Source organism: Vigna unguiculata, chromosome 1 (assembly GCF_004118075.2).
Source record: "Vigna unguiculata cultivar IT97K-499-35 chromosome 1, ASM411807v1, whole genome shotgun sequence".
In the NCBI taxonomy this organism is placed as follows: Eukaryota; Viridiplantae; Streptophyta; class Magnoliopsida; order Fabales; family Fabaceae; genus Vigna; species Vigna unguiculata.
In genome coordinates, this window is record NC_040279.1 from 13,316,031 (window position 1) to 13,341,398 (window position 25,368).

Here is a 25,368-nt window from a genome sequence, read left to right on the forward strand (position 1 = left end):
TGTATTGCCCTAGAGGATCAACATAAAACTACCTTTACTTGTCCATTCGGTACATATGCTTATAGGAAAATGCCATTTGGCCTTTGCAATGCTCCTGGAACATTTCAGCGATGTATGATGAGTATTTTTACAGATTTGTTGGAGCATTGTATTGAGGTTTTTATGGATGATTTTAGTGTATATGGTTCATCTTTTGACCACTGCTTGTCTAATCTTGCTAGAGTCTTGGAGAGATGTGAAGAAACTAACCTTGTTCTAAATTTTGAAAAATGTCATTTTATGGTGGAACAAGGTATAGTTTTAGGTCACGTTGTTTCCAAGAATGGTATATCTGTAGATCCTGCTAAAATTGATATTATTTCACAATTGCCTTACCCCTCTTCTGTGAAAGAGGTTCGATCTTTTCTTGGACATGCAGGATTTTACAGGAGGTTTATCAAGGACTTCAGCAAGATAGCCAACCCTCTCTCCAACTTGTTGCAAAAGGATGTAGTATTTGACTTTGGAGAGAGGTGCAAAGATGCATTTGATACATTGAAAAAGGCGCTTACCACCACTCCTATCATCCAGCCACCTGACTGGACATTACCGTTCGAGTTGATGTGTGATGCATCAAACTTTGCAGTAGGAGCGGTGCTTGCACAAAAAGATGGGAAGCTATCACATGTGATATATTATGCTTCCAGAACATTGGACACAGCGCAGGCTAACTACACCACGACTGAGAAGGAATTATTGGTTGTTGTGTTTGCCTTGGACAAATTCAGACCGTATATACTTGGTTCCAAGGTAATTGTTTATACTGATCATGCAGCATTAAAATTCCTTCTGAAGAAAGCAGATTCGAAACCAAGGTTGATCAGATGGATGCTACTACTCCAAGAGTTTGACATTGAGATTCTAGACAGAAGTGGAGCACATAACTTAGTAGCCGATCATCTTAGCAGGATTGAAAATGGAGAAGATAACATTCCTATTAAGGATGACTTTCCTGATGAAGTCCTCCTAGCATTGACTGCTGTGAAAGGTATGTTTCCTGAACCTTGGTTTGCTGACATTGTTAATTATTTGGTTGTTTCTGCTATTCCTCCTTCCTTCTCCAAATATGAAAGAATCAAGCTAAAAAGTGAGGCAAAGTACTATATATGGGAAGACCCAATCTTATGGCGCATTGGTAGTGACCAAGTCATAAGGAGGTGTGTTCCAGATATCGAGATACCTCATGTGCTTGAGTTCTGTCATTCGTCTCCTTTTGGTGGACATTATGGCACACAAAGAACAGGTAGGAAGGTGTTAGATTATGGATTATATTGGCCTACTATTTTTAAAGATGCACAGAGGGTATATGAAAATTGTGAGCAGTGCCAAAGGGCAGCCATGTCCATTACAAGAAGGGATGAAATGCCTCAACAACCCATGCTATATTGTGAGGTATTTGATATTTGGGGTATTGATTTTATGGGTCCTTTTCCTCCTTCTTTTGGGTTTTCTTATATTTTGCTTGCTGTAGACTATGTCTACAAATGGGTAGAAGCCATAGCTACAAGGACTAATGATTCTCGAGTTGTTATGAGTTTTGTCAGGTCTAACATTTTCTGCAGATTTGGGATACCACGAGCCATCATCAGTGATCAAGGGACTCATTTCTGTAATAGGCTACTTGAGAACATGTTGAAGAAGTATGGGGTGACACATCGCATTGCTACACCATATCACCCCCAAACTAATGGGCAAGCAAAGATCTCTAACAGAGAGATTAAAAAGATACTAGAGAAAGTAGTGAAGCCTAGTCGAAAGGATTGGGCCACAAGATTGGATGAAGCACTTTGGGCACACAGGACAGCCTACAAAACACCTATAGGTATGTCACCTTTCAGGGTGGTTTTTGGAAAGGCTTGTCATCTACCTGTGGAGATTGAACATCGGGCCTATTGGGCCGTGAAAGCATGCAACTTGGATTTGGAAGAAGCAGGAAATGAGCGAAAACTTCAGTTGCAAGAACTAGAGGAGATTAGGCTAGCAGCCTATGAAAATTCAAAGTTCTACAAAGAGAAAACCAAGAAGTTCCATGACCAAAAGCTTGTGGCTAGAAAGGATTTCAAGGTAGGCCAGAAGGTGTTACTATACAAATCCAAGCTGGGTCACATGAGTGGTAAGTTGCGTTCTACTTGGGAATGACCATACATTGTTACAGAAGTCTTCCCTTATGGAGCAGTGGAGATCAAGGAAGAATCTTCAGCAAGAACTTTTAAAGTTAATGGGCATCGTCTTCGGATATTCAATGAAAATCAAGATATGCTGAATAAGACGATGGATGGGATGAACTTGACTTCTCCCTCATACCTTCCACCTTGAGGAGGTAAGTACACTTCATACTTTTTCTTTGCATTTTATACATATTGAATACATTGAGGACAATGCATGGATAAAGTGTGGGGGTGTGGGGAGATTTCCCCCTTTCTGTTTTTGTTTTCTATTTGTTTTGTTTTTCCTTTTCTAATTTTGTTTTCTGTTTTTTTTATTTAAAAAAAAAAGGTTTTTGCTTTCAATAAAACATATTGACATTGGATTTTTGGATTTGATTTACTAATTGGAACGATCATAATTCTGGGAAAATAAAAGTCATGTGCTATGAATGGATTGTTTCTGTGATTTACTTGATTGAGTTGATTTGAGAGTTTCTGGAATAAATCTTTTGTGAAAGAGTTTTTGACCTTGTGAGTTTTGAGCTTTATTGTAAGGATGAACTACCGTGTGTCATTCCTATTTTTCTTGTGTGATTTGCTCATGTCTTGTTGATACTCAAATGTTTAGCTTGATTCTGTTGTTTTGCATCTTAGGTGAACATGCATGATTTGATATGACTGAGGCATTTCTTGTTTTTAGCTACTTGGCCAAATAAGCTAACCATGACATTGATCCATTGGTAGCCCCTTGAGCTTAAACCTCTTTTTCTTGTTTTGAGCATATTGCTAAACCTTAAAAAGAAAAAGACCATGTTTTTCCTTACCTTAGGGAGAAAGAAGGAGCTAGTGGATTATGTTGAGATTGGTTGAGGAATAAAGTGTGGGGGTGAGTATTTCCCCCACAAAGTTGTAAAAATGGCAAAAAGGAAAATAATTGTTGATGACAGAGTGTTGAAATGAAAAATGATTGCTGTCTGAAAAAGAGCAACAAAGGATAAAAAAAGAAAAAAAAAGAGAAGAAGAAGTAAAGATTGTTTTTGAAACTGTGCTCCATAACTCTTTCTTCCTTACTATTTCAAAAACACACAAATCCTAAAGTTTTTCCTACCTTTGCCTTGGCCTCATTATAACCTGTTAAAAGTCCTCATGATTTTTGAATGCATGTTTTCTGAAAGCTGTGAATATTAGAGTCTTGCTAAGCATTGAGAGTGTTTACTTGCATGGGTATTTTGAGTGAAAACACAAGCCAAAACACTTGAGCGAATTTTGGTGAGAAAATATATATTTAACTTGAGTGTTTCTCTTTCATATTTGATTATCTTGTAAACTCAAAAGATTAACTCATGTGTGAAAAATAGAATTTTATCTATTTGTTTGTGCATGACAACATGATTTCTAGAAGATTGATCTGTTTCCATTTGTATTCATTTCTTTAATCCACTGAAAATATGGAATAAAAGACCTCAGAAAAAAGTTTTGAAATTCTTCAATTTTGCCCAGGAGTGCAAAAGGATAAGTGTGGGTGTGTTCCAACTGAATATGGTGTGCATCCTACTTTTAATATCATTGACTTAGTTCCTTTTACAAGTACTGTAGCTGATGAGGATGACATCCAAGATTTGAGGGTAAATCCTCTTCAAGGGGGAGGGGATGATGTGATCCCAACAAGCCCAAATGCACCTTCAAGCCTCATTTCAAATACAAGCCCACTTAAAGGCACAATTACAAGATCAATGATGAAGAAGATTCAAAAGGGCCTCCTATTAGATGATCACAAAATCAATGGGCTTCTAACATTATTTACATGGGCCAAAGAGATCACAAACTTGAAGAAGTGCATGTAAATCTAGTAGTGTAGATTTAAATTGGGCCACTGTTTGGGCTTCGCTTTCAATAATGCATAAGACAATAAAAATATGTTGATTATGAGATACACATTGGGCTTGGCCCAACTTTTGCTATGCTTGGCCGAGACATCACATGGTGCAAGGAAGGATAGCTCATTGATTCATCACACCTTCATCCAAGGGCTAGGAGACTTGGCTTTCTTTTCAAGCTAGGATCTCACGGCCAAGATCAAGTCTTCTTCCCCAAGCTAGCATCAAAGGCCAAGATGCTTTCTCCTTCTCATCCAATGGCCGAGAATCCTCATGTGTAATGGCTTTTGTATAAAAGCCATAATTTTTCAACATTGTATTCACTCTTGAAATTTTATGCAATAGATGCTAATTGAGTTGAGGGCACTCCTCCCTCTATTGCCTTTGAAAGTCACCCCTTTCTAGAGATTTTCTCTCTCTACCTCTAGCCACCTTCCTTAGGCCAGCATAGATTAGGAAATCCTATCACCTCCTTCACCTTCCATATCTTGCAAGTGCCTTCAAAACTTGCCTCCATCCCTTCACTAGAATAACCACATATACTACTAATTCAAGATAAAGAGAGGGCAGAAATTTTAGAACCAACACAACCTCAAAGCTTCATTGCATTTTCTCATCAAGGAGTCAATACACGAATTTATATAGCCATGGAAATCGAACAATTAAACACTTCAAAATGAAAATTCCTCAAGGGAGAAGATTCAAAAACGTAAACAACCAAAACAAAACATCAAATCCTAAGTTAGATCATATTGAAACATAAATTCAATAGCAAATAAGACTTCTGAAGCTTTAATGGAACAAAAATGTTTATTGTAATATAAAACTCGAAAACCCCATACATGGGTGTTGTTCAAACTCACAACAAACCAGAAATTGAAATGCCCAAGCTACCAAATTGAAGAAGACACCTCCATGGTCACTAACCAATTCTAAAGGACGTGAAAAATGGAGTATGAGGAAGAAGATGGTGGCAACTATCTACAAAGGAGACCTAAAATTCGTGCTCCTTTCACCACATATTCACATATTTACAAAAATGTCATTATGAGGTGCATAATTACAAAAGTACCATTATGGGTCCAAAATGCTAGCCCAATCACTTGAATGACGTGGAAATGACATGGATAGACATGGCGATGATGTGATAACTCTCTCTTCATCTTAAGATTAGTGTCCAAGCTCAAAAATTGCTTCACAAAATACGTAAAAATAATTAGAAACAAAAATTCGACCAATTAATGCCAAATTAATCAAAATTCGGAATAATGGCCCAATAAAGCCCACTGGACGAAAATGTACTAAAGATAGACAATTAAGCACTAAACATCCATAAATATGGACACTAAAAGGCAATGAAATAGGGGAAAATTAATGACTCATCACTAACTCGTGTGCAGTTCTTTTAAAATTTGGATTCAAACTAAAAAAACTACTTTGAATATTCAAAATACATGGCAAACAAGCTAATATAGATTATCAAACATAGGTTTATTGAATTCCAAGCTTGTGTCTTTCTTCTTCCCATTGTTGATTTCATTGTTCCTTTATAAACAAATCTTCCATAGGCAACAAAACAATATGAGGCCAGTTAGTATTCTCCCTTATTGACAATTTATATTACTCTCTCATTTCTTTCTGTTTTTCTCTCTTCTCTTTCTTTTCTTTCTCTCTCATTTCTTTCTCTCCTCTCTCTCTTTTATTTCTCTTCTCTCTCTTTCTCTTCTTTCTCTTCCCTTATACTCTTTTCTTTATCTTCTCTTTCTCCCTTTTCTTTCTCTTCTCTCTCTTTGTTTTCTTTATCTTCTCTTTCACTCTTTTCTTTCTTTTTCTCTCTCTCTCTCTCTTTCTTTTCTTTCTCCTCTCTTTGTCTATTTTCTCTCTCTTTTTTGTTTATATATTCTTTTTCTCTTATTTATTTTCTTTCTCTCGCTATAAGTGCATTTTTCTATTGTTTAAGTCCTTAAAATTTGGAAAGCTCCCTTTTGTAATAAGGAGGTACAAAACTTTCCCTCATAACTATCTTCAATAGCTCCCGTGAAGGAATTGACAATTTTTTTCTTTTAATTATATCTATGTTGACTTGATTCCATCAATTCATTACAAGGCATCCAAACTCCAATGTGGCCATCAGGACTTTATCTTCATTCTCATAATGCATGAGTTAAAAATCTAATCAACCTTCATCTCTAATGCAAGGTAGGCTTCTGGATCATTTGCTCCATTGAACTTGGGAATTACTTTTTTCTTTTTCATCTCATCTCTTCTAGGTATTTGATTTTCCCTTCCACATGAATTAGTTGATGAAGGATTAACCCCAACCAAGGATGGAGGCACATGCTTAAGAAGACTAAGCATGTTTAGAAAGGAAGTTCATTAATCCTTCATCCCTTTCATTTGTGTTTGTTATTTTTTGATTCCCTAAGTTGGCTTAGTTGAATCAACTTTAGTTGACTTGTTGACCTTTGACTAGGTTTGACTTGTTGACTATAGTTGACTTGACTTAAGCCAACATGCTAATCTATGTTTATTTGCTTTGTAGGTTAATTAGGAGTAAGAAAGCAATGCTAGGTGGCGCATGGTGATTGGGGAGCATAAATGATGTGGAGGAGAGAGTAAAGCAAAGGCATATAAAGCATAAAGTAAAAGGCATAAAACAAGTGTACCTATGTACCTTTGGTCTCCTTTGTTTTTAGCACACTGTGGCCACTTTTTGGAGACATTTGAGACACATTCTTTGTCTCCTTTTGTGCTAGAACGAAATTAGCCTTGCACACACCATAGTTGGCTCTTTTGTCTCTCATTTTTGTAACCTTATTTGACCTAGTTTCTAGAAGCTAGGGTTAGGTTTTGTAGAGACATCCTTAGGTATCTTTTATTTGCTTAGAGGCCCCTAAACTCTTCTATATAAGGGGTGCTCCTAGACATGTAAAAGGGTTGAACATTTTGGAGAAATTATACACTTTGTGTTTCAACCTTTTGTGAGAGCATTCCTCCTTAGGGAGTGGAGTTCTTTCAAGCCTTATCTTGCCTTGGCAAGTGGCGGCATACACCACTCATCTTCAAGGTTGCCATGGCTTCTTCTAGCCTAGCCTTGTAGTGGCGTGAATCCTCCATTCCTCCCATTTCCCTTGCTTTTCATTTTATGTTTCTTTACTCTTCTTGGTTTATATTGTTTCTATTATATGTTTTTCCTTTTGATTTCTTACTCCCCATCAATCCATTCTCCTCCTCTCTAGAACCTTGGAAAGGAGCCTTCACATCTAGATAGCTTGCTATCTTAATGTCCAGTGGGGATTTCCTTGGTTTTCTTAATCAACTCACACCATATTCAATAATCTTAAAAAGGAACAAGATAATCCTTCCTCATTTGGTATCTAGAGCTTTGGTTGTCCTTGAATATGGTGTTTTCATGTTCTAACCTTGTCTTGTGTAGCTATCTTTGAATGGTCCACATAAAAACAATGCTGGCAGAAACTGTTCACGATTTTAAAAGATTAAACTGCACCTGCTCAGTGGTCCAAAAATTACGTTCTTGATGTCCAAAGAAAGCTCTGTTAGTCTAGTTTTTAACAAAAAAAGAACCAATGCATTTAAAGTTCTGTGGAGAGAGTTATGATTGAAATAGTGAGCAAAGGTCAAACCTGCCGAGATCACCGCGAATCAACGTTTTTCAGGTTATGTTGGGCAGTTTTGGCTACTGTTTTTGTTACTCTTCTTACTCCTAAATGTTGTTAGATAACATGTCTTTGTGTGCTTAATCATTGACCTTCATTTCCAAAAGTTTAAATGCATGATAGCTACATGTTTGAGTCTTTAAATGTGCCTAATTTTTGCTTGAGTCATATGTCATATGTTAGCTTGAAGTTTTCTTATTCTTGTTTTTCCAAGTATTTGAATCTTGCTTTCACTTTATGTCTTTCTTGATGTATGCTCGATGAAATTGATTTTGGCCTAAAACTTGAGGAACTAAGTGTTCAAGCCACCTAAAACTCTTTCTCACCATTTTATGAAACTAGTTGTGAAAAGAAGAAAATTTTTGCATCAAATTTTGTCTAAAAACCGAGAGCAATCTTGCTCATTGGTGAACTAAAAGCGTGTTTTTTAGAAAGTGTTATGCTACTAGTTTCATGTTTGAGAAGTGGGTGATATTGGCAAATTAGTTCCATGCTTTAACTTGGTTATGATCTTTCTTGGTGTATGCATGATTTAAGACTTGAAGATGCTTGTCAAGTGCTTTCCATAGAGTCTTTAAAATGTGGTTTTCTTGTTTTAGTCTAGTTAAAAATTTTGTCTCAAACTTTTCTTCTTTAGAGTTTAGCTTTCCTTGTTTTTGTGCTTTTCTTGCTTGTCACTAGGTGTTCTTTGTTTTGTCTTAGTAGTTTTCTTTTCTTGAAACTCTTGGGATGTTGTGGCCGAATCACTTGTCTTGCATTTGAAAGGTTTTGAACAAGTTTTTAAAAGTGTTTGCTTCACTCCTTTGGAGGAGCTTTGAGTGTAGCCTTGCCTTATTACTTTGGGAGAGTGATCTAAACACTTGGGTTACATTTTGGGTTGGAATTGGTTTCGGTTTTCATGTTGTCTAACCCCTAATTCATTTATTTTGTCTTGGATTTGAGTGTTTTTGTTGTAGGAATCATGGCAAGTTCATCAAATGCACCTACACCAAACAAAAACAATACATTGATGAGATTGCTTCGGGATTTGGAGTTGTCTAGGAAGGAGGCCTTTGAACAATTAAGAAAAGACAAGGAGCAAAGTGACCTAAGAATCCAAGAGCACATTCAAAGGCTTGAAGCTAAAGAGCAAGAAAGAGAGGCTAGGAAAAGAGGGCATTCTAGGCGTAACCCATCACAAGAAAAGCAAACTCCAAAGATTCCTAAGTTCTATGGAGGAAGTGATCCCAAAGTCTTCCTTGATTGGGAAGCTAAAGTTGATCAAATTTTCAATGAAAATCATGTAAAGGATCAAACACAAGTTGATCTAGTAGTTTTAGGATTTTTGGAGTATGCCAATACTTGGTGGCATAAAGTTTGTAAGAATTATGACCAAGGGCCACCCGCGGCTTCTTGGATGGACATTAAAACTCTTATGCGCGCTAGATTTGTTCCTCCCTCCTATAGGAAGGAACTTCTTTTGAAGCTCCAAAGGCTTCACCAAGGTTCTATGAGTGTGAGTGAGTACTTTAAAGAATTACAGTCTCAAATGCGTAGGGTTGAAATAAAAGAGACTAACAAAGAGAAAATAAAAAGATTTGTGAGTGGTCTTAGGAGAGACATACAAGACCAAGTAGAGTTGTATGAGTACTCCACTCTTGGAAATGTTTTCACACTTGCCCTTGGGATTGAAATTCAATTGAAAAGAAAAAGAAGGGCAAGGAAGAGTTACTCACCCAATCACTACTTTAGTCACTCATGGAAGGGAAAGGATAAAAAGAAACATGATAAGTTCCCTTCTAACTCTCATCAAGAACCACCAAGTAAAAGTAAGTCACCAAGTGATCACATTCACCATTCCACTTCTCAAAGATCAAGTTCCATTAAATGTTTTAAATGTTTGGGTTATAATCACATTGCTTTAAATTGCCCAACCAAAAGGACCATGATCTTAAAGAAGAGTAATGATGTTGAAAGTGAACACTCATCTCCCCATTCTCTTTCAAAAGAATCTTCTTCCTCTAGTAAAACTAAAATTTTTGAGAAAGACCCTATGTTATTAAGGCGCATGATAGGTCAAGATCAAAGTGAGCTTGAGCCAACTCAAAGAGAAAACATTTTTCAATCTAGATGCAAAATTAACAAATGGGTTTGCTCTCTAATTATTGATGGAGGAAGTAGTACCAATGTAGCTAGCACAAGGTTGGTGGAAAAGCTTAGCTTAGAGACCATTCCTCATGCTAAGCCCTACAAGCTTGCTTGGATAAGTAAAGAGGGAGAAATAGATGTCAATAAACAAGTCCTAATTAACTTCTCTATAGAAAGCTACAAAGATGAGGTGCTATGTGATGTTGTTCCCATGGAAGTCACACATATCTTACTAGGTAGGCCATGGCAATTTGATAAACAAACTTTACATGATGGTCATACCAACCAATACATTTTCTTCAAAAATGGGAAAAAGACAACTTTACTCCCTCTATCACCTCAAGAAGTTAATAAGGATAAAAATAAAATAAGAAAAGATAAAGAAGAAAAAGAAAAGGGGCAAGCTTTCACCAAGGTGTTACTTGCCTACAAAAAAATTCTTCCAAAGCAAGATGTGCATCACTCTTCCTTCTCTTCCCAAGCCAAAAAGGAAGGCCCAAAGCATAAGCAAGAGAGGAAGAGTAGTCTAGAAAATAAAGACGGCCTAACCAAAGCTAGGGGTAATACCCTTAGAAAGGATGGAACAAAAGCTCATAAAGGGGAGGCGCAAATCCTCCCCCAAATCAAGTCAAGTTCCATCCACAAAGGCTTAAAGAATTTGTGGTCAAATTCTCTCCAAGAAGGGGAGGATGATGAAGGATTAACCCCAACCAAAGAAGACTAAGCATGTTTAGAAAGGAAGTTCACTAATCCTTCATCCCTTTCATTTGTGTTTGTTATTTTTTGATTCCCTAAGTTGGCTTAGTTGAATCAACTTTAGTTGACTTGTTGACCTTTGACTAGGTTTGACTTGTTGACTATAGTTGACTTGACTTAAGCCAACATGCTAATCTATGTTTATTTGCTTTGTAGGTTAATTAGGAGTAAGAAAGCAATGCTAGGTGGCGCATGGTGATTGGGGAGCATAAATGATGTGGAGGAGAGAGTAAAGCAAAGGCATATAAAGCATAAAGTAAAAGGCATAAAACAAGTGTACCTATGTACCTTTGGTCTCCTTTGGTTTTAGCACACTGTGGCCACTTTTTGGAGACATTTGAGACACATTCTTTGTCTCCTTTTGTGCTAGAACGAAATTAGCCTTGCACACACCATAGTTGGCTCTTTTGTCTCTCATTTTTGTAACCTTATTTGACCTAGTTTCTAGAAGCTAGGGTTAGGTTTTGTAGAGACATCCTTAGGTATCTTTTATTTGCTTAGAGGCCCCTAAACTCTTCTATATAAGGGGTGCTCCTAGACATGTAAAAGGGTTGAACATTTTGGAGAAATTATACACTTTGTGTTTCAACCTTTTGTGAGAGCATTCCTCCTTAGGGAGTGGAGTTCTTTCAAGCCTTATCTTGCCTTGGCAAGTGGCGGCATACACCACTCATCTTCAAGGTTGCCATGGCTTCTTCTAGCCTAGCCTTGTAGTGGCGTGAATCCTCCATTCCTCCCATTTCCCTTGCTTTTCATTTTATGTTTCTTTACTCTTCTTGGTTTATATTGTTTCTATTATATGTTTTTCCTTTTGATTTCTTACTCCCCATCAATCCATTCTCCTCCTCTCTAGAACCTTGGAAAGGAGCCTTCACATCTAGATAGCTTGCTATCTTAATGTCCAGTGGGGATTTCCTTGGTTTTCTTAATCAACTCACACCATATTCAATAATCTTAAAAAGGAACAAGATAATCCTTCATCATTAGTGTACCTCTTAATTTGAAATTATCCATTTCTCCTTGAATTCTCCTGCCTCTCCTAGTTGTTACATCATACTCATCCTCATCACGATGGAAAGAATGGATTGATTCATCACATCTTCCTTTTCTTCTACTAAATTTTTTTTCCTGTTACTTACATCTTTAGTGGTTTTTTGATACCTATCTAGCTTTAGTTGGGTTTGCGCCAAATGCGTAGTAAGTATTTCCAATGCCTCCAAGATTTTTGCAATCCTAGGTCAAAGAGGATCACTATTTTGTGTAGATGCCATGACATGCCAAAGGTTAGTATAAAATATAAATCATTAGAACCTCACTACTCACTTACGTGTTTCACTTGAAAGTCCACTCATGTATCATACAAGTAGGTTTTTTTCTCGAATGTACTCTCTTTCCTTTTACCATTCAATTTCTCTTTAGTGCTTGGCCAAGAACTCTAGTAGCTTAAACAAAGAGTAAACAATTAGTGGGAAAAACATTACGAAATCCAAGCTTGACTTAAGAGGTCTAAGAAAACACAAACTTCAAGACAAAACATTTATAAATTGTAAAGACAAAAAAAAAATTAAAGTTAGACACAATAAAAAAGGACTACCAAGAGAATTTAATTTAGACAATGCAGAGTCTTCTATATATTGATTGGAAAAACAATTTCAGCATATAAAAGATATTGCAGCATCTAACGATGTTGGACTCTTTGAACTTTTCTTTTCGTTTTAAATTCTTTTGTTTCCCTTAATTTTGCATTCACAACACTAAAGTTAAAATAACAAACCAATGCCGAAACAATACCCTCCAAAACCCAAAATAATTAGTTGGAATAGAAAAGCACAAAAATAGATAATTTCTACGAATCAAATGCAGAAATACGAAGAACACACGACACAAATTGATAAAGGATTGATCCCTACCAAGGATGATGGCCCATGGCACATGCTTAGAAGAAAGGGAGTTCCTTGATCCCTTCCTTTGCTTTTATTTTCTTTAGTTTAAAATTCCATTAAGTTGGCTTGGTTGACTATTTTTAAGTTGACTTGTTGACCTTGACTTTGGGTTGACTTGTTGACTTAAAAGATTAGCTTAACCTTAAACCAACATGCTAATAAATTCCTTAATTTGCTTTTGTAGGAATAAGAAAGGAGGAGGACCACATAGGAGACACTTGGCGTCCTAAGGAAGAGAGAGAAGGAATAAGACTTTCTAGAAGCATCTAGAAAGGGGAGGCCCACATGCCTTGGACACCAAGTCTTCTAGAATGTTCTAGAACCTTCCTTTGGGAGCCTTGGCCATGAAGACTTGCCACCTAGATGGCTTGGACGAAAATTCACCCATGTGCACCCTAGGATGACCTATTTTCTAGAACATGCTAGGTTTCTTTTGTAATCCTTTAACTTAGTTGTTTTGCTAAGGGGCCCCTAGACTTGTCTATTTAAGGGGACCTCTAACACTTGTACAAGGGTTGAATATTTTGGAGAAATTATACACTTTGTGTTTCAACCTTTTGTGAGAGCATTCCTCCGTAGGGAGTGGAGTTCTTTCAAGCCTTATCTTGCCTTGGCAAGTGGCGGCATACGCCACTCATCTTCAAGGTTGCCATGGCTTCTTCTAGCCTAGCCTTGTAGTGGCGTGAATCCTCCATTCCTCCCATTTCCCTTGCTTTTCATTTTATGTTTCTTTACTCTTCTTGGTTTATATTGTTTCTATTATATGTTTTTCCTTTTGATTTCTTACTCCCCATCAATCCATTCTCCTCCTCTCTAGAACCTTGGAAAGGAACCTTCACATCTAGATAGCTTGCTATCTTAATGTCCAGTGGGGATTTCCTTTGTTTTCTTAATCAACTCACACCATATTCAATAATCTTAAAAAGGAACAAGATAATCCTTCATCATTTGGTATCTAGAGCTTTGGTTGTCCTTGAATATGGTGTTTTTCATGTGCTAATCTTGTCTTGTTGTAGCTATCTTTGTATGGTTCAAATCCACTTCCATTGCACACAAAAACAATTCTGGCAGAAACTGTTCACGATTTTAAAAGATTAAACTGCACCTGCTCAGTGATCCAAAAATTACGTTCTTGGTGTCAAAAGAAAGCTCTGTTAGTCTAGTTTCTAACAAAAAAAGAACCAATGCATTTGGAGTTCTGTGGAGAGAGTTATGATCAAATGAGTGAGTAAAGGTCAGAGCTGCCGAGAATACGAAAAACAACGTTTTCAGGTTATGTTGTGGCAATTTTTGCTTCGGTTTTGTGATGCTTTAACTCCTAAATCTGGTTGGATAACATGTCTTTGATGCTTAGTCTTTGAGCCTCAAATCCATGAGTTTAAATGCATGATAGCTACATGTTTGTGTCTTTGTGTATGTCATGTTGAGTCTTTAAATGTGTCTAACTTTTGCTTGAGTCATATGTCATATGCTTCTTTGAGTTTTCTTATTCTTATTTCTAAGTATTTGAGCTATTGCATGAGATATATGCCTTTTGTTGTAGCGTGCTCCTTGAAATTGATTTTGACCTAATTTTAAGGAACTAAGTGTTCAAGACACCCTAAAACATCCTTCTAATCATTTTAAGTACCTAGTTTTGAAAAGAAAAAGTGTTTTCAATACCAAAAACAGTTTGGCCGAGAGCTAATGTGTTGCTTGGTAAATCCATTTGGCCATTTTTACTAGGTGTTATGCTACCAAATTTTATACTTGGATTTTGGGTGATATTGGCAAATTAGTTCCATGCTTTAACTTGGTTATGATCTTTCTTGGTGTATGCATAATTTGAGGTATAATCTTGGCTTGTTCAAATGCTTTCCATAGAGTCTTTAAAAGTGTTTTTCATTGCTTTAGTCTTGTTCAAGTTGTCTTTAAAACAAAATTTCCTTAGAAGTTAAACTTTCTTGTTTTTGTGTTTTTCTTGCTTGTCACTAGGTGTTCTTTGTTGTGTCTTAGTAGTTTTCTTTTCTTGAAACTCTTAGGATGTTGTGGCCGAATCACTTGTATTGCATTTGAAAGGTTTTGAACAAGTTTTGAAAAGTGTTTGCTTCACTCCTTTGGTGGATTTTGAGTGCTAGCCTTGCCTTGTTACTTTGGGAGAGTGATCTAAACACTTGGGTTACATTTTGGGTTGGATTTGGTCTCGGTTTTCATGTTGTCTAACCCCTAATCCATTTATTTTGTCTCGGATTTGAGTGTTTTTGTTGTAGGAATCATGGCAAGTTCATCAAATGCACCTACACCAAACAAAAATAATACATTGATGAGATTGCTTCGGGATTTGGAGTTGTCTAGGAAGGAGGCCTTTGAACAATTGAGAAAGGACAAGGAGCAAAGTGACCTAAGAATCCAAGAGCACATTCAAAGGCTTGAAGCTAGGGAGAAAGAAAGAGATCCTAGGAAAATAGGGCATTCTAGGCGCAACCCATCACAAGAGAAGCAAACTCCAAAGATTCCTAAGTTCTATGGTGGAAGTGATCCCAAAATCTTCCTTGATTGGGAAGCTAAAGTTGATCAAATTTTCAATGAAAATCATGTAAAGGATCAAACACAAGTTGATCTAGTAGTGTTAGGATTTTTTGAGTATGCCAAAACTTGGTGGCATAAAGTTTGTAAAAATTATGACCAAGGGCCACCCGCGGCTTCTTGGATGGACATTAAAACTCTTATGCGCGCTAGATTTGTTCCTCCCTCCTATAGGAAGGAACTTCTTTTGAAGCTCCAAAGGCTTCACGAAGGTCCTATGTGTGTGAGTGAGTACTTTAAAGAATTAGAGTCTCAAATGTTTAGGGTTGGAATAAGAGAAACTAACAAAGAAAAAATGAAAAGGTTTGTGAATGGTCTTAGGAGAGACATACAAGACCAAGTAGAGTTGTATGAGTACTCCACTCTTCAAAATGTTTTCACACTTGCTCTTAGGATTGAAACTCATTTGAAAAGAAAGAATAGGGCAAGGAAGAGTTACTCACCCAACCACTACTATAATCACTCATGGAAGGGAAAAGCTAAAGAGAAACATGATAAATTTCCTTCTAAGTCTCACCAAGCACCATCAAGTAAAAATAAGTTACCAAGTGGTCCCACTCACCATTCCACTTCTCAAAGATCAAGTTCCATTAAATGTTTTAAATGTTTGGGGTATAAACACATTGCTTTGAATTGCCCAATCAAGAGGACAATGATCTTAAAGAAGAGTGATGATGAGAGTGAACATTTTTCTTCCCATTCCCCCAAAAATACTTCTTCCCACACTTCTTCTTCAATTGAAAGGACTAAACCCTTTGAAAGTGGATTGTTAATGGTAAGGCGCCAACTAGGGCAAGTTCCCAAAGAACTTGATCCTTCTCAAAGACAAAACCTTTTTCATGGAGGGTGCCTTATCAATGACAAGATATGTCACTTCATCATAGATAGTGGAAGTTGTGTAAATATGGCTAGCCCAAGGGTGGTGGACAAGTTTGGCTTGAAAACCATTCCTCATGTCAAACCCTACAACCTATCATGGCTTAAGGAAGAAGAAATAAAAGTAACTAAACAAGTCCTCATTAACTTTTCAATTGGCAACTTTAAGGATGAGGTATTATGTGACATTGTGCCTATGGAAGCCAACCATATTTTGCTAGGTAGGCCATGGCAATTTGATAGAAAAGTTGTTTATGATGGCCATGCAAACACTTATGTTTTTTCCTCCCTAGGAAAGAAGTTCACAATCCTACCTCTCCCCCTTCCACAAGAAAATGAGGACAAAAATAAAATAAAAGATGAAAAAGAAAAAGAAAAGGGGCAAGCTTTCACCAAGGAGTTACTTGCCTACAAAAAGAGTTTTTCAAAGCAAGAGGTGCAACACCACTCTTCATTCTGTTCCCAAACAAAGAGAGATGAACAAAAACACAAGCAAGAAAAGGAGAGTGGCATTAAAAAGAAAGAGGGCACCACCAAGACTAGGGATCAAATCATTAAAGATGAAGAAAGTTCTCATCAACTCAAGTCAAGCTCCATCAACAAAGACTTCAAGAATTTGAGGTCAAATTCTCTCCAACAAGGGGAGAATGATAAAGGATTGATCCCTACCAAGGATGATGGCCCATGGCACATGCTTAGAAGAAAGGGAGTTCCTTGATCCCTTCCTTTGCTTTTATTTTCTTTAGTTTAAAATTCCATTAAGTTGGCTTGGTTGACTATTTTTAAGTTGACTTGTTGACCTTGACTTTGGGTTGACTTGTTGACTTAAAAGATTAGCTTAACCTTAAACCAACATGCTAATAAATTCCTTAATTTGCTTTTGTAGGAATAAGAAAGGAGGAGGACCACATAGGAGACACTTGGCGTCCTAAGGAAGAGAGAGAAGGAATAAGACTTTCTAGAAGCATCTAGAAAGGGGAGGCCCACATGCCTTGGACACCAAGTCTTCTAGAATGTTCTAGAACCTTCCTTTGGGAGCCTTGGCCATGAAGACTTGCCACCTAGATGGCTTGGACGAAAATTCACCCATGTGCACCCTAGGATGACCTACTTTCTAGAACATGCTAGGTTTCTTTTGTAATCCTTTAACTTAGTTGTTTTGCTAAGGGGCCCCTAGACTTGTCTATTTAAGGGGACCTCTAACACTTGTACAAGGGTTGAATATTTTGGAGAAATTATACACTTTGTGTTTCAACCTTTTGTGAAAGCATTCCTCCGTAGGGAGTGGAGTTCTTTCAAGCCTTATCTTGCCTTGGCAAGTGGCGGCATACACCACTCATCTTCAAGGTTGCCATGGCTTCTTCTAGCCTAGCCTTGTAGTGGCGTGAATCCTCCATTCCTCCCATTTCCCTTGCTTTTCATTTTATGTTTCTTTACTCTTCTTGGTTTATATTGTTTCTATTATATGTTTTTCCTTTTGATTTCTTACTCCCCATCAATCCATTCTCCTCCTCTCTAGAACCTTGGAAAGGAACCTTCACATCTAGATAGCTTGCTATCTTAATGTCCAGTGGGGATTTCCTTTGTTTTCTTAATCAACTCACACCATATTCAATAATCTTAAAAAGGAACAAGATAATCCTTCATCACAAATAATAACTTTTTTTCTTAAAAAAAAAAAGATAGAAGAAGAAATTCAAACCAGAACTTTGCTTGAATACCAAAATGATCCGATCCTTACCGGAAAGATGACGATCTTTTTTGAATTTGAATATTTTCTATAAAGAAGAATTAAAATAAGAGTAAAAAATGAGGAATAAGACAAAGATGGAATGCAACAAAAATAGGTCTCTCTTTGATAAGAACCTAATCAAAAGGGTAGGCGCCACAATCAAAGATAGATAAGTCTAGACGTCACAACCCAATCCATGATTCATAAGTCAAGACATCACGATCGAGATTGATACGTCTGAAGAAGGTTCACCACAAAGATCCTTGTCTTTGATAAGAACCTAATAATATTGACACCACAAAGAACCTAGTCATTGATAAAGGAAGATTTGCCACAAAGAACTTTGTCTTTCATAAACCTTGAGGCCTAAGCCAAGAACCAAGAGAATCCTCTCTTTAATGAAATAACTTTATTAATGACTGAAAAGTGATTACAAATGTTATAAACCTTTGTATTTATATTTCTTAAAGGATAAAAGATAAAAGATAAAAGATAAAAATGAAAAAATATAAAAAGATATTCAAAATATCAAAAGATATCAAAGATATCAAAAAATATAAAAGAACCTATCAAAAGATATAAAAAACTATCAAAACCTAAAAAAGATAAAAAAAGAAAAGATAAGCTCGTTCATTCATAAAATTAAATTTAATTAGTAAATTTATTTTATAAATTATTCTTTAATTGCATGATCTTCATGTCTTCATATCAAGTTGGATAATTTACATAATTAATTTTAATTAATAAGTTTAATTATATAAATTATTCTTTAATTGTATGATCTTCATGTCTTCATGTCCTTTTAATGTTAAAAGCTCTTCCTCAAGATCTTTGTGTATATGTTCAAGAGATAGTCACATGTCATACCCTTCTTCCTAAAGAGAAGTTGTCCTCAACTTTGTGTCACCTTAAGATTCATTCACCATTGTATTAGATCAATAGATAGTCCTCTATCATATCCTTCTGCTTGAAGTGGAATTGTGCTAAAGATAAAAGACTAAATTGGTCAAAAATTTCGAAGAGGGACTGATTTCAAATTTCACTCAAACTTGAGGGACCAAAAATATATTTAATTCTAATATTATTTTCAAAGAAAAGAACAAAATACATATATATATATATATATATATATATATATATATATTATAAAATAAAGTAGGTCGAATTAAATATAAACTCGTCTGGAATAATTTCTAATGTATTATTGTACACCTGTTATTTTTTTGGTTTGATTTTATCTATCTATATATGTCTTTCTTACTTTTGGTACATACAATCTAAAAGATACGTTATAACATAATTAGGAAAAAAATTGATGTTATAATACATTTTACCATTTTTATGAAGTATTAAATTACTTTTTGTATCTATTTCTATTAAATGTTGCGAATGTGTGTGCTTTTCATTAATAGATAAAAAAAATGTTAATAATAAAGGTATATTTTGGTATAAGGGTAGTTTGATTTAAAAATTTAACAAGATTAACTTAGCTAATTGTGTTAGAAATATGTAATTATAATAAGACTAAAAGTGTGTTCAAATAAGGATAAGAGGAATACTATTTTTGAAAAGAGAAAAAAGAGTTGTTTCAGGGAACAGTGAAAGTAAGAAAGATAGGTTGGAAATTGAACTGTGATTAGGCACTATGGCACTGACTCCATGGAAGTCCATGTGTGAAATGATTACTCTCCTGACTCAACACATGAAGCAGAGGAAAACTTCCCACAAAATTTTCCTTTTGTTTTCTTTGTTTTTGAGTATTTTGGCAAATTGGCAGGCCCAGCAACAATGGCGGGGATCGTGATCCCGAGGAATCTACATGTCACGTCCCTCTCAATCCTCACCGTTTATAGTTAACCAGTCAACTCAATCTTTCAAAGTTGAATGATAGCTACAGTGCATGGAGTCCACAGCATAAGGTGGTGGATTGCCAGAATACCAACCATGAACAAAGAAGCAAGAGAAAACAATCAACACACACTAGAGGTTGAACACGTACAGCAACAACCACAACGACTAGTTCATGCCACTTCGCTGTAAAGTGCCTTCAACACAACAATAACAACGTAGCGTTGACCCATTACTCCATCCATCCTCAAGTCACGGTTCACCTCCACTTTCATGCCCTCATCAATCAATGTTATGTGTCTTTTATAGTTTCTCTCTCTCACTGTGTTGTGTTATGTGGTCTCTCTGTCTTTTTCTCTCTTGTCCTTGTGTTTTCTATTGATTGCTTTGGTGGGTCTATTTATTTCTCTTTGTAACCAAATGGGTTGTAAATAATTTCTCAATTGGTTTCTGCTTCATTCACTTGCTTGTTCTCTCACCGCCAAGCATTCTCTTCCTTTCACAACACGGTACTCTCTTTTTCTTTTGTGTCTTCTTCTGCTTTGTCTCGAACCTCTCGATTGTCCCGTGTTCACACGTGCTTTTGTGCAACCGTTTTCCTTATTGTCTCTATTGTTTGCTCAATCATTTCAGCTGTAGTTCTTCCTGGCAAAATCAAGGCAACCCCTCATGCTTTTTTGGTTTGTTCGAGAGAAATGATGGCATTGGACTATAGTTTTCACTTCCTCAATGGGGTTTACGTGATGATGTTGTTTTGCGTTGGCATTGTACTTGTGAATTCGGTTAATGAAGAGGGGTCAAGTCTCTTGATGTTCAAAGCTTCCCTTCATGACCCAAACAACAATCTCTATAACTGGAATTCTTCTGATTTGACTCCTTGCAATTGGACTGGTGTGTATTGCACGGGTTCAGTGGTAACTTGTGTGAAACTTTACCATCTTAATCTATCTGGTACTTTGGCTCCCACCATCTGCAATCTTCCAAAGCTGCTCGAGTTGAATTTGTCAAAAAATTTCATCTCTGGCCCCATTCCTGATGGTTTTGTTGAGTGTGGTAGTTTGGAGGTTTTGGACCTTTGCACAAATAGGCTTCATGGACCCCTTCTGACCCCTATTTGGAAAATCAGAACACTTAAAAAGCTCTATCTGTGTGAAAACTATATGTATGATGAAGTGCTGGAGGAGCTTGGGAATTTGGTATCACTTGAGGAGCTAGTTATCTATAGCAATAATTTAACTGGGAGAATTCCCTCTTCAATAAGAAAGTTGAAGCAGCTTAGAGTTATAAGGGCCGGTCTGAATGCCCTCTCAGGACCAATACCTACTGAAATCAGTGAATGTGAGAGCTTGGAGATATTGGGGTTGGCACAGAATCAACTAGAAGGTTCCATTCCAAGGGAGCTTCAAAAGCTTCGGAACCTCACTACTATACTTCTGTGGCAAAATTCTTTCTCTGGAGAGATTCCTCCTGAGATTGGAAACATTAGTAGCTTGGAATTGCTTGCTTTGCACCAAAATTTACTAACTGGTGGTGTCCCCAAGGAACTGGGAAAGCTGTCCCAGTTGAAGAGGTTGTACATGTACACCAACATGCTGAACGGAACAATTCCACCTGAGCTAGGAAACTGCACAAAGGCTATTGAGATAGACCTATCTGAAAATCATTTGATTGGGATCATTCCCAAGGAGCTGGGCCTAATCTCTAATCTTAGCTTGCTTCATCTGTTTGAAAACAACCTACAGGGTCATATTCCAAGGGAGCTCGGTCAGTTAAGGGTGCTAAGAAATTTAGACCTGTCACTAAATAACTTGACTGGTACAATTCCACTGGAGTTTGAAAACCTTACACACATGGAAGATTTGCAGCTATTTGACAATCAACTTGAAGGTGTGATTCCTCCTCGGCTTGGAGCTATTAGGAACCTTACTATTCTTGATATATCTGCAAACAACCTTTTTGGTATGATACCTCTTCATCTTTGTGCATATCAGAAGCTACAATTCCTGAGCCTTGGGTCAAATAGGTTGTTTGGAAATATTCCTCATAGCCTGAAAACATGCAAATCTCTTGTGCAGCTTATGCTGGGGGACAACCAGCTGACAGGAAGCCTGCCTGTTGAATTGTATGAACTTCACAATCTCACTGCTCTGGAACTCTATCAGAATCGATTTTCTGGGATGATAAACCCCGGGATAGGTCAACTCAGGAATCTAGAGAGGCTTCTCTTGTCAGATAACTACTTTGAAGGCTATCTCCCGCCTGAGATTGGAAGTTTGAAACAACTTGTCACATTCAATGTTTCCTCTAACCGTTTCAGTGGAAGTATTCCTCAAGAGTTGGGAAACTGTGTTAGAATGCAGAGGCTTGATCTTAGCAGGAACCACTTCACTGGTATGCTTCCAAATGAAATTGGCAGCCTGGTGAACTTGGAACTGTTAAAAGTTTCTGATAACGTGCTCTCAGGAGAAATACCAGGCACTTTGGGGAATCTTATTCGGCTCACAGACCTGGAACTAGGTGGCAACCAGTTTTCAGGAAGCATCTCTATTCATTTGGGAAGACTTGCAGCCCTTCAGATTGCTCTTAACCTGAGCCACAACAAACTTTCTGGCTCAATTCCTGATAGTCTTGGTAACTTACAAATGCTAGAGTCCCTTTATCTCAATGACAATCAACTTGTTGGTGAGATTCCAGCATCAATTGGTGACCTTCTCAGTCTTGTAGTGTGCAATGTATCTAACAACAAGCTAGTAGGAACTGTTCCAGACACCACTACATTTAGAAAGATGGATTTCACGAACTTTGCTGGGAACAACGGTTTGTGCCGTGTCGGTACCAGTCATTGCCATCCATCTATATCTTCCTCTCATGCTGCGAAACAAAGCTGGATCAGAAATGGTTCCTCGAGGGAAAAAATAGTCAGCATTGTTTCTGGGGTTGTTGGACTAGTTTCTCTTATTTTCATAGTGTGGATATGTTTGGCTATGAGGCGCCGTGGCCATGATGCTTTTGTTTCACTTGAAGGGCAAACTAACACTCATGTCTTGGATAACTACTACTTTCCCAAAGAAGGGTTTACATACCAGGATCTCTTGGAAGCCACTGGCAATTTTTCAGAAAAGGCAGTTCTAGGAAGAGGAGCTTGTGGCACTGTGTTCAAGGCAATTATGAATGACGGTGAAGTGATTGCTGTAAAGAAGCTGAATTCGCGAGGACAAGGAGCAAATAGTGTTGACCAAAGCTTCCTTGCCGAGATTTCAACTCTTGGAAAGATCAGGCACAGGAACATTGTGAAGCTGTATGGATTTTGCTACCATGAGGATTCTAATCTTCTCCTATATGAATACATGGAAAATGGAAGCCTTGGTGAACAACTTCATTCAAGTGCAATCACTTGTGCACTGGATTGGAGTAGTCGATATAAAATTGCTCTTGGAGCAGCACAAGGCTTATGCTATCTTCATTATGATTGCAAACCTCAAATCATTCACCGTGACATTAAGTCTAACAACATATTACTTGACGAGGTGTTTCAGGCTCACGTTGGAGATTTTGGCTTGGCAAAGTTGATTGATTTTTCTTTCTCAAAATCCATGTCTGCTGTGGCCGGTTCCTATGGCTACATTGCCCCAGGTAAGAAAAGGTTCATTACATAGGTGCAGTAATTATAGCAGTTTTACTTAATCGAGTCCCATTTTAATCTTTTGTTGTGTGTGATTTACTTTACGATATTGGTTTTATTCAGATGTGACAATGCTTTGGAGGGAAAAAAATCATTAAAATACAGGCCTCATCTGAAAAAAGGCTTTGTGCCATTTTCATCAGCAGTTATACTCTTTGTAATCCTTGTGTTTCTTATGGTAGCTTAATTACTTTTCTCAGAATACGCTTACACGATGAAGGTGACTGAAAAGTGTGACATCTATAGCTTTGGGGTAGTTTTGCTTGAACTAGTTACTGGGAGGTCACCTGTTCAACCTTTGGAACAAGGTGGTGACCTAGTCACCTGTGTGAGAAGAGCAATTCAAGCATCAGTACCAACCTCTGAATTATTTGACAAGAGATTGAATCTTAGTGCTCCAAAGATAGTTGAGGAAATGTCTCTTATTCTCAAAATTGCCCTGTTCTGTACCAGCACATCTCCACTTAACAGGCCCACTATGAGAGAGGTCATTGCAATGTTGATTGATGCTAGGGAATATGTCAGCAACTCACCAACCTCTCCTACATCAGAATCTCCATTGGATTAGGATGATGGCATTTCTTACAAAGGTTAGAAAACATGAATGTTCATAATCATATTTGTTTAGTATGCCTCAAAATATTATGGCTTGGGTTTACAAATAAAGGATCAATTCACCTATACAATTTGGTCAGTAACAGTCCACCAAGTTATGTACATTACTTTTCTCTTGTTCGATTTGCATACATTTTCAAAATGTGTAATTTGTTTGATCAATGTATTGATATTTTGGAAAACTAATTGGCTTGTTGTCATGGTTGGTGCAGATGATGGTGCTGAGTTGTTATAAGCTCATTTATAGAGCATGTTTTTGGTACAGCTTCATTTCTACATGCTCGAGTCTCCGATAAAATAGTTCATTGGCTCAACTAAATAAGTAGCTTAACCCAAAATAATGTCACAATCAATTTGAGAGAAGCAAATGCAGTAGATTAACACAACGTGGTAAAGCTACTCTAATTTGTTATACCTTTAGATGTATGACCATTCTACTAATATAACAAACCTTACTCTTCTCAATTAGGCATCCTTATTTGATGTCTATGATACTGAGTTTGAACGAACACATGGTGCAAAAGTAGGTTCAATCTGCTTTGAATACTAGTGATGACCAATTTGGCTAAATGTAAGTTGTAAAGTTCTTATACGCCTTCTTATTTTCTCATGAGGCTTGTACATTTTATGCATTAAAGTTGTTTAATGTCACATGTATATTTCTTTCTAGAAAGTATGGGTTCTCTTATTTCAATTTTCAAATGGATGTGAAAAATTGATGTCTGATAAGATCTCTGCTTGCTGATGTTCTCTCTCGTTGCACTTAGCTCAAGGCTTTTTCTCAACCCTCACCAGTGTTCGATCATATGCCTCTCAGAATTTTCTCTGACCAGATCAACCGCTTGGGCTTTTTGTTGCTTTCCTCTCCTTCTCTTTCCTTCTATTGTAGCTTATATATAACTTCCTGATAACGCTGTCGTTGACGCGATCAAATTAATACTACTAAACTATAGCAACTTCAGTATTGCTAAGATAGTAGTCAAGAAAATAGAAAGGGTAAAGTAACCCTAAGTCGTCTCCCAACGAACACAGAATTGATTTTTAACAAATTAGTTCTTATAAAACTATACAAATGAGTTAGTCAAATAAAATAAAAAATATAGGGGATTAATATAAACAAAGATAGAAATAAAGTTTAAAAGATAAAAAGAAATAAAAACAATAGTAAAGAAAATAGATTGATTCCATTGCTTTTTCAAAATAGATTCATCATCGGTTATCTAAAGATTATTGCTCAATTAATTATTGTTGTAGATTTACAAATTAATCAATGTAAAGTCTCAATGAATTTGTTGGCGTTCTCACTTTTAACCAAAGTACAGTCTCAATTAAAAGTGAGAACTTTTAGATTATCCACAGTAAATTCAACCAAAGTACAGTCTCAATCAAATTTTACTATGCCTAATCATGTATATTCTTTTATCTCCTCACCAAATAAAAAGCTTAATTAATCAAAGTAAAGTCTCAATTAATTTTCGTTAGAG

At 36.8% G+C, this 25,368-nt stretch overlaps 1 protein-coding gene and 1 pseudogene across 2 annotated transcripts; both read left to right on the forward strand.

Annotated features, from left to right (window-relative positions):
- Window positions 1-279: 279 nt before the first annotated feature.
- Window positions 280-2,220, forward strand: LOC114182386 (annotated as a pseudogene).
- Window positions 2,221-19,382: 17,162 nt separating this feature from the next.
- On the forward strand, window positions 19,383-24,535 carry LOC114175998 (leucine-rich repeat receptor-like serine/threonine-protein kinase At1g17230). 2 transcript variants are annotated; one of them, XM_028060878.1, is made up of 4 exons: window positions 19,383-20,096; window positions 20,221-23,220; window positions 23,470-23,859; window positions 24,097-24,535. In XM_028060878.1, the coding sequence occupies exons 2-3, from the start codon at window positions 20,283-20,285 to the stop codon at window positions 23,835-23,837; spliced, it is 3,306 nt and encodes a 1,101-aa protein (XP_027916679.1). In that variant the 5' UTR covers window positions 19,383-20,096; window positions 20,221-20,282; the 3' UTR covers window positions 23,838-23,859; window positions 24,097-24,535. The 2 variants fall into 2 exon arrangements, with proteins under 2 accessions (XP_027916679.1, XP_027916685.1); XM_028060884.1 differs by having other exon boundaries at window positions 19,383-23,220.
- The last annotated feature ends 833 nt before the right edge of the window (window positions 24,536-25,368 follow it).

What these genes read in the sequence shown, in the direction of transcription:
- LOC114175998 (XM_028060884.1), top strand. Translation starts at nt 20,283, where the DNA reads ATGATGGCATTGGACTATAGTTTTCACTTCCTCAATGGGGTTTACGTG. An exon ending in CTATGGCTACATTGCCCCAG is followed by an intron (nt 23,221 to 23,469) that starts GTAAGAAAAGGT and finishes TACTTTTCTCAG; the next exon opens with AATACGCTTACACGATGAAG.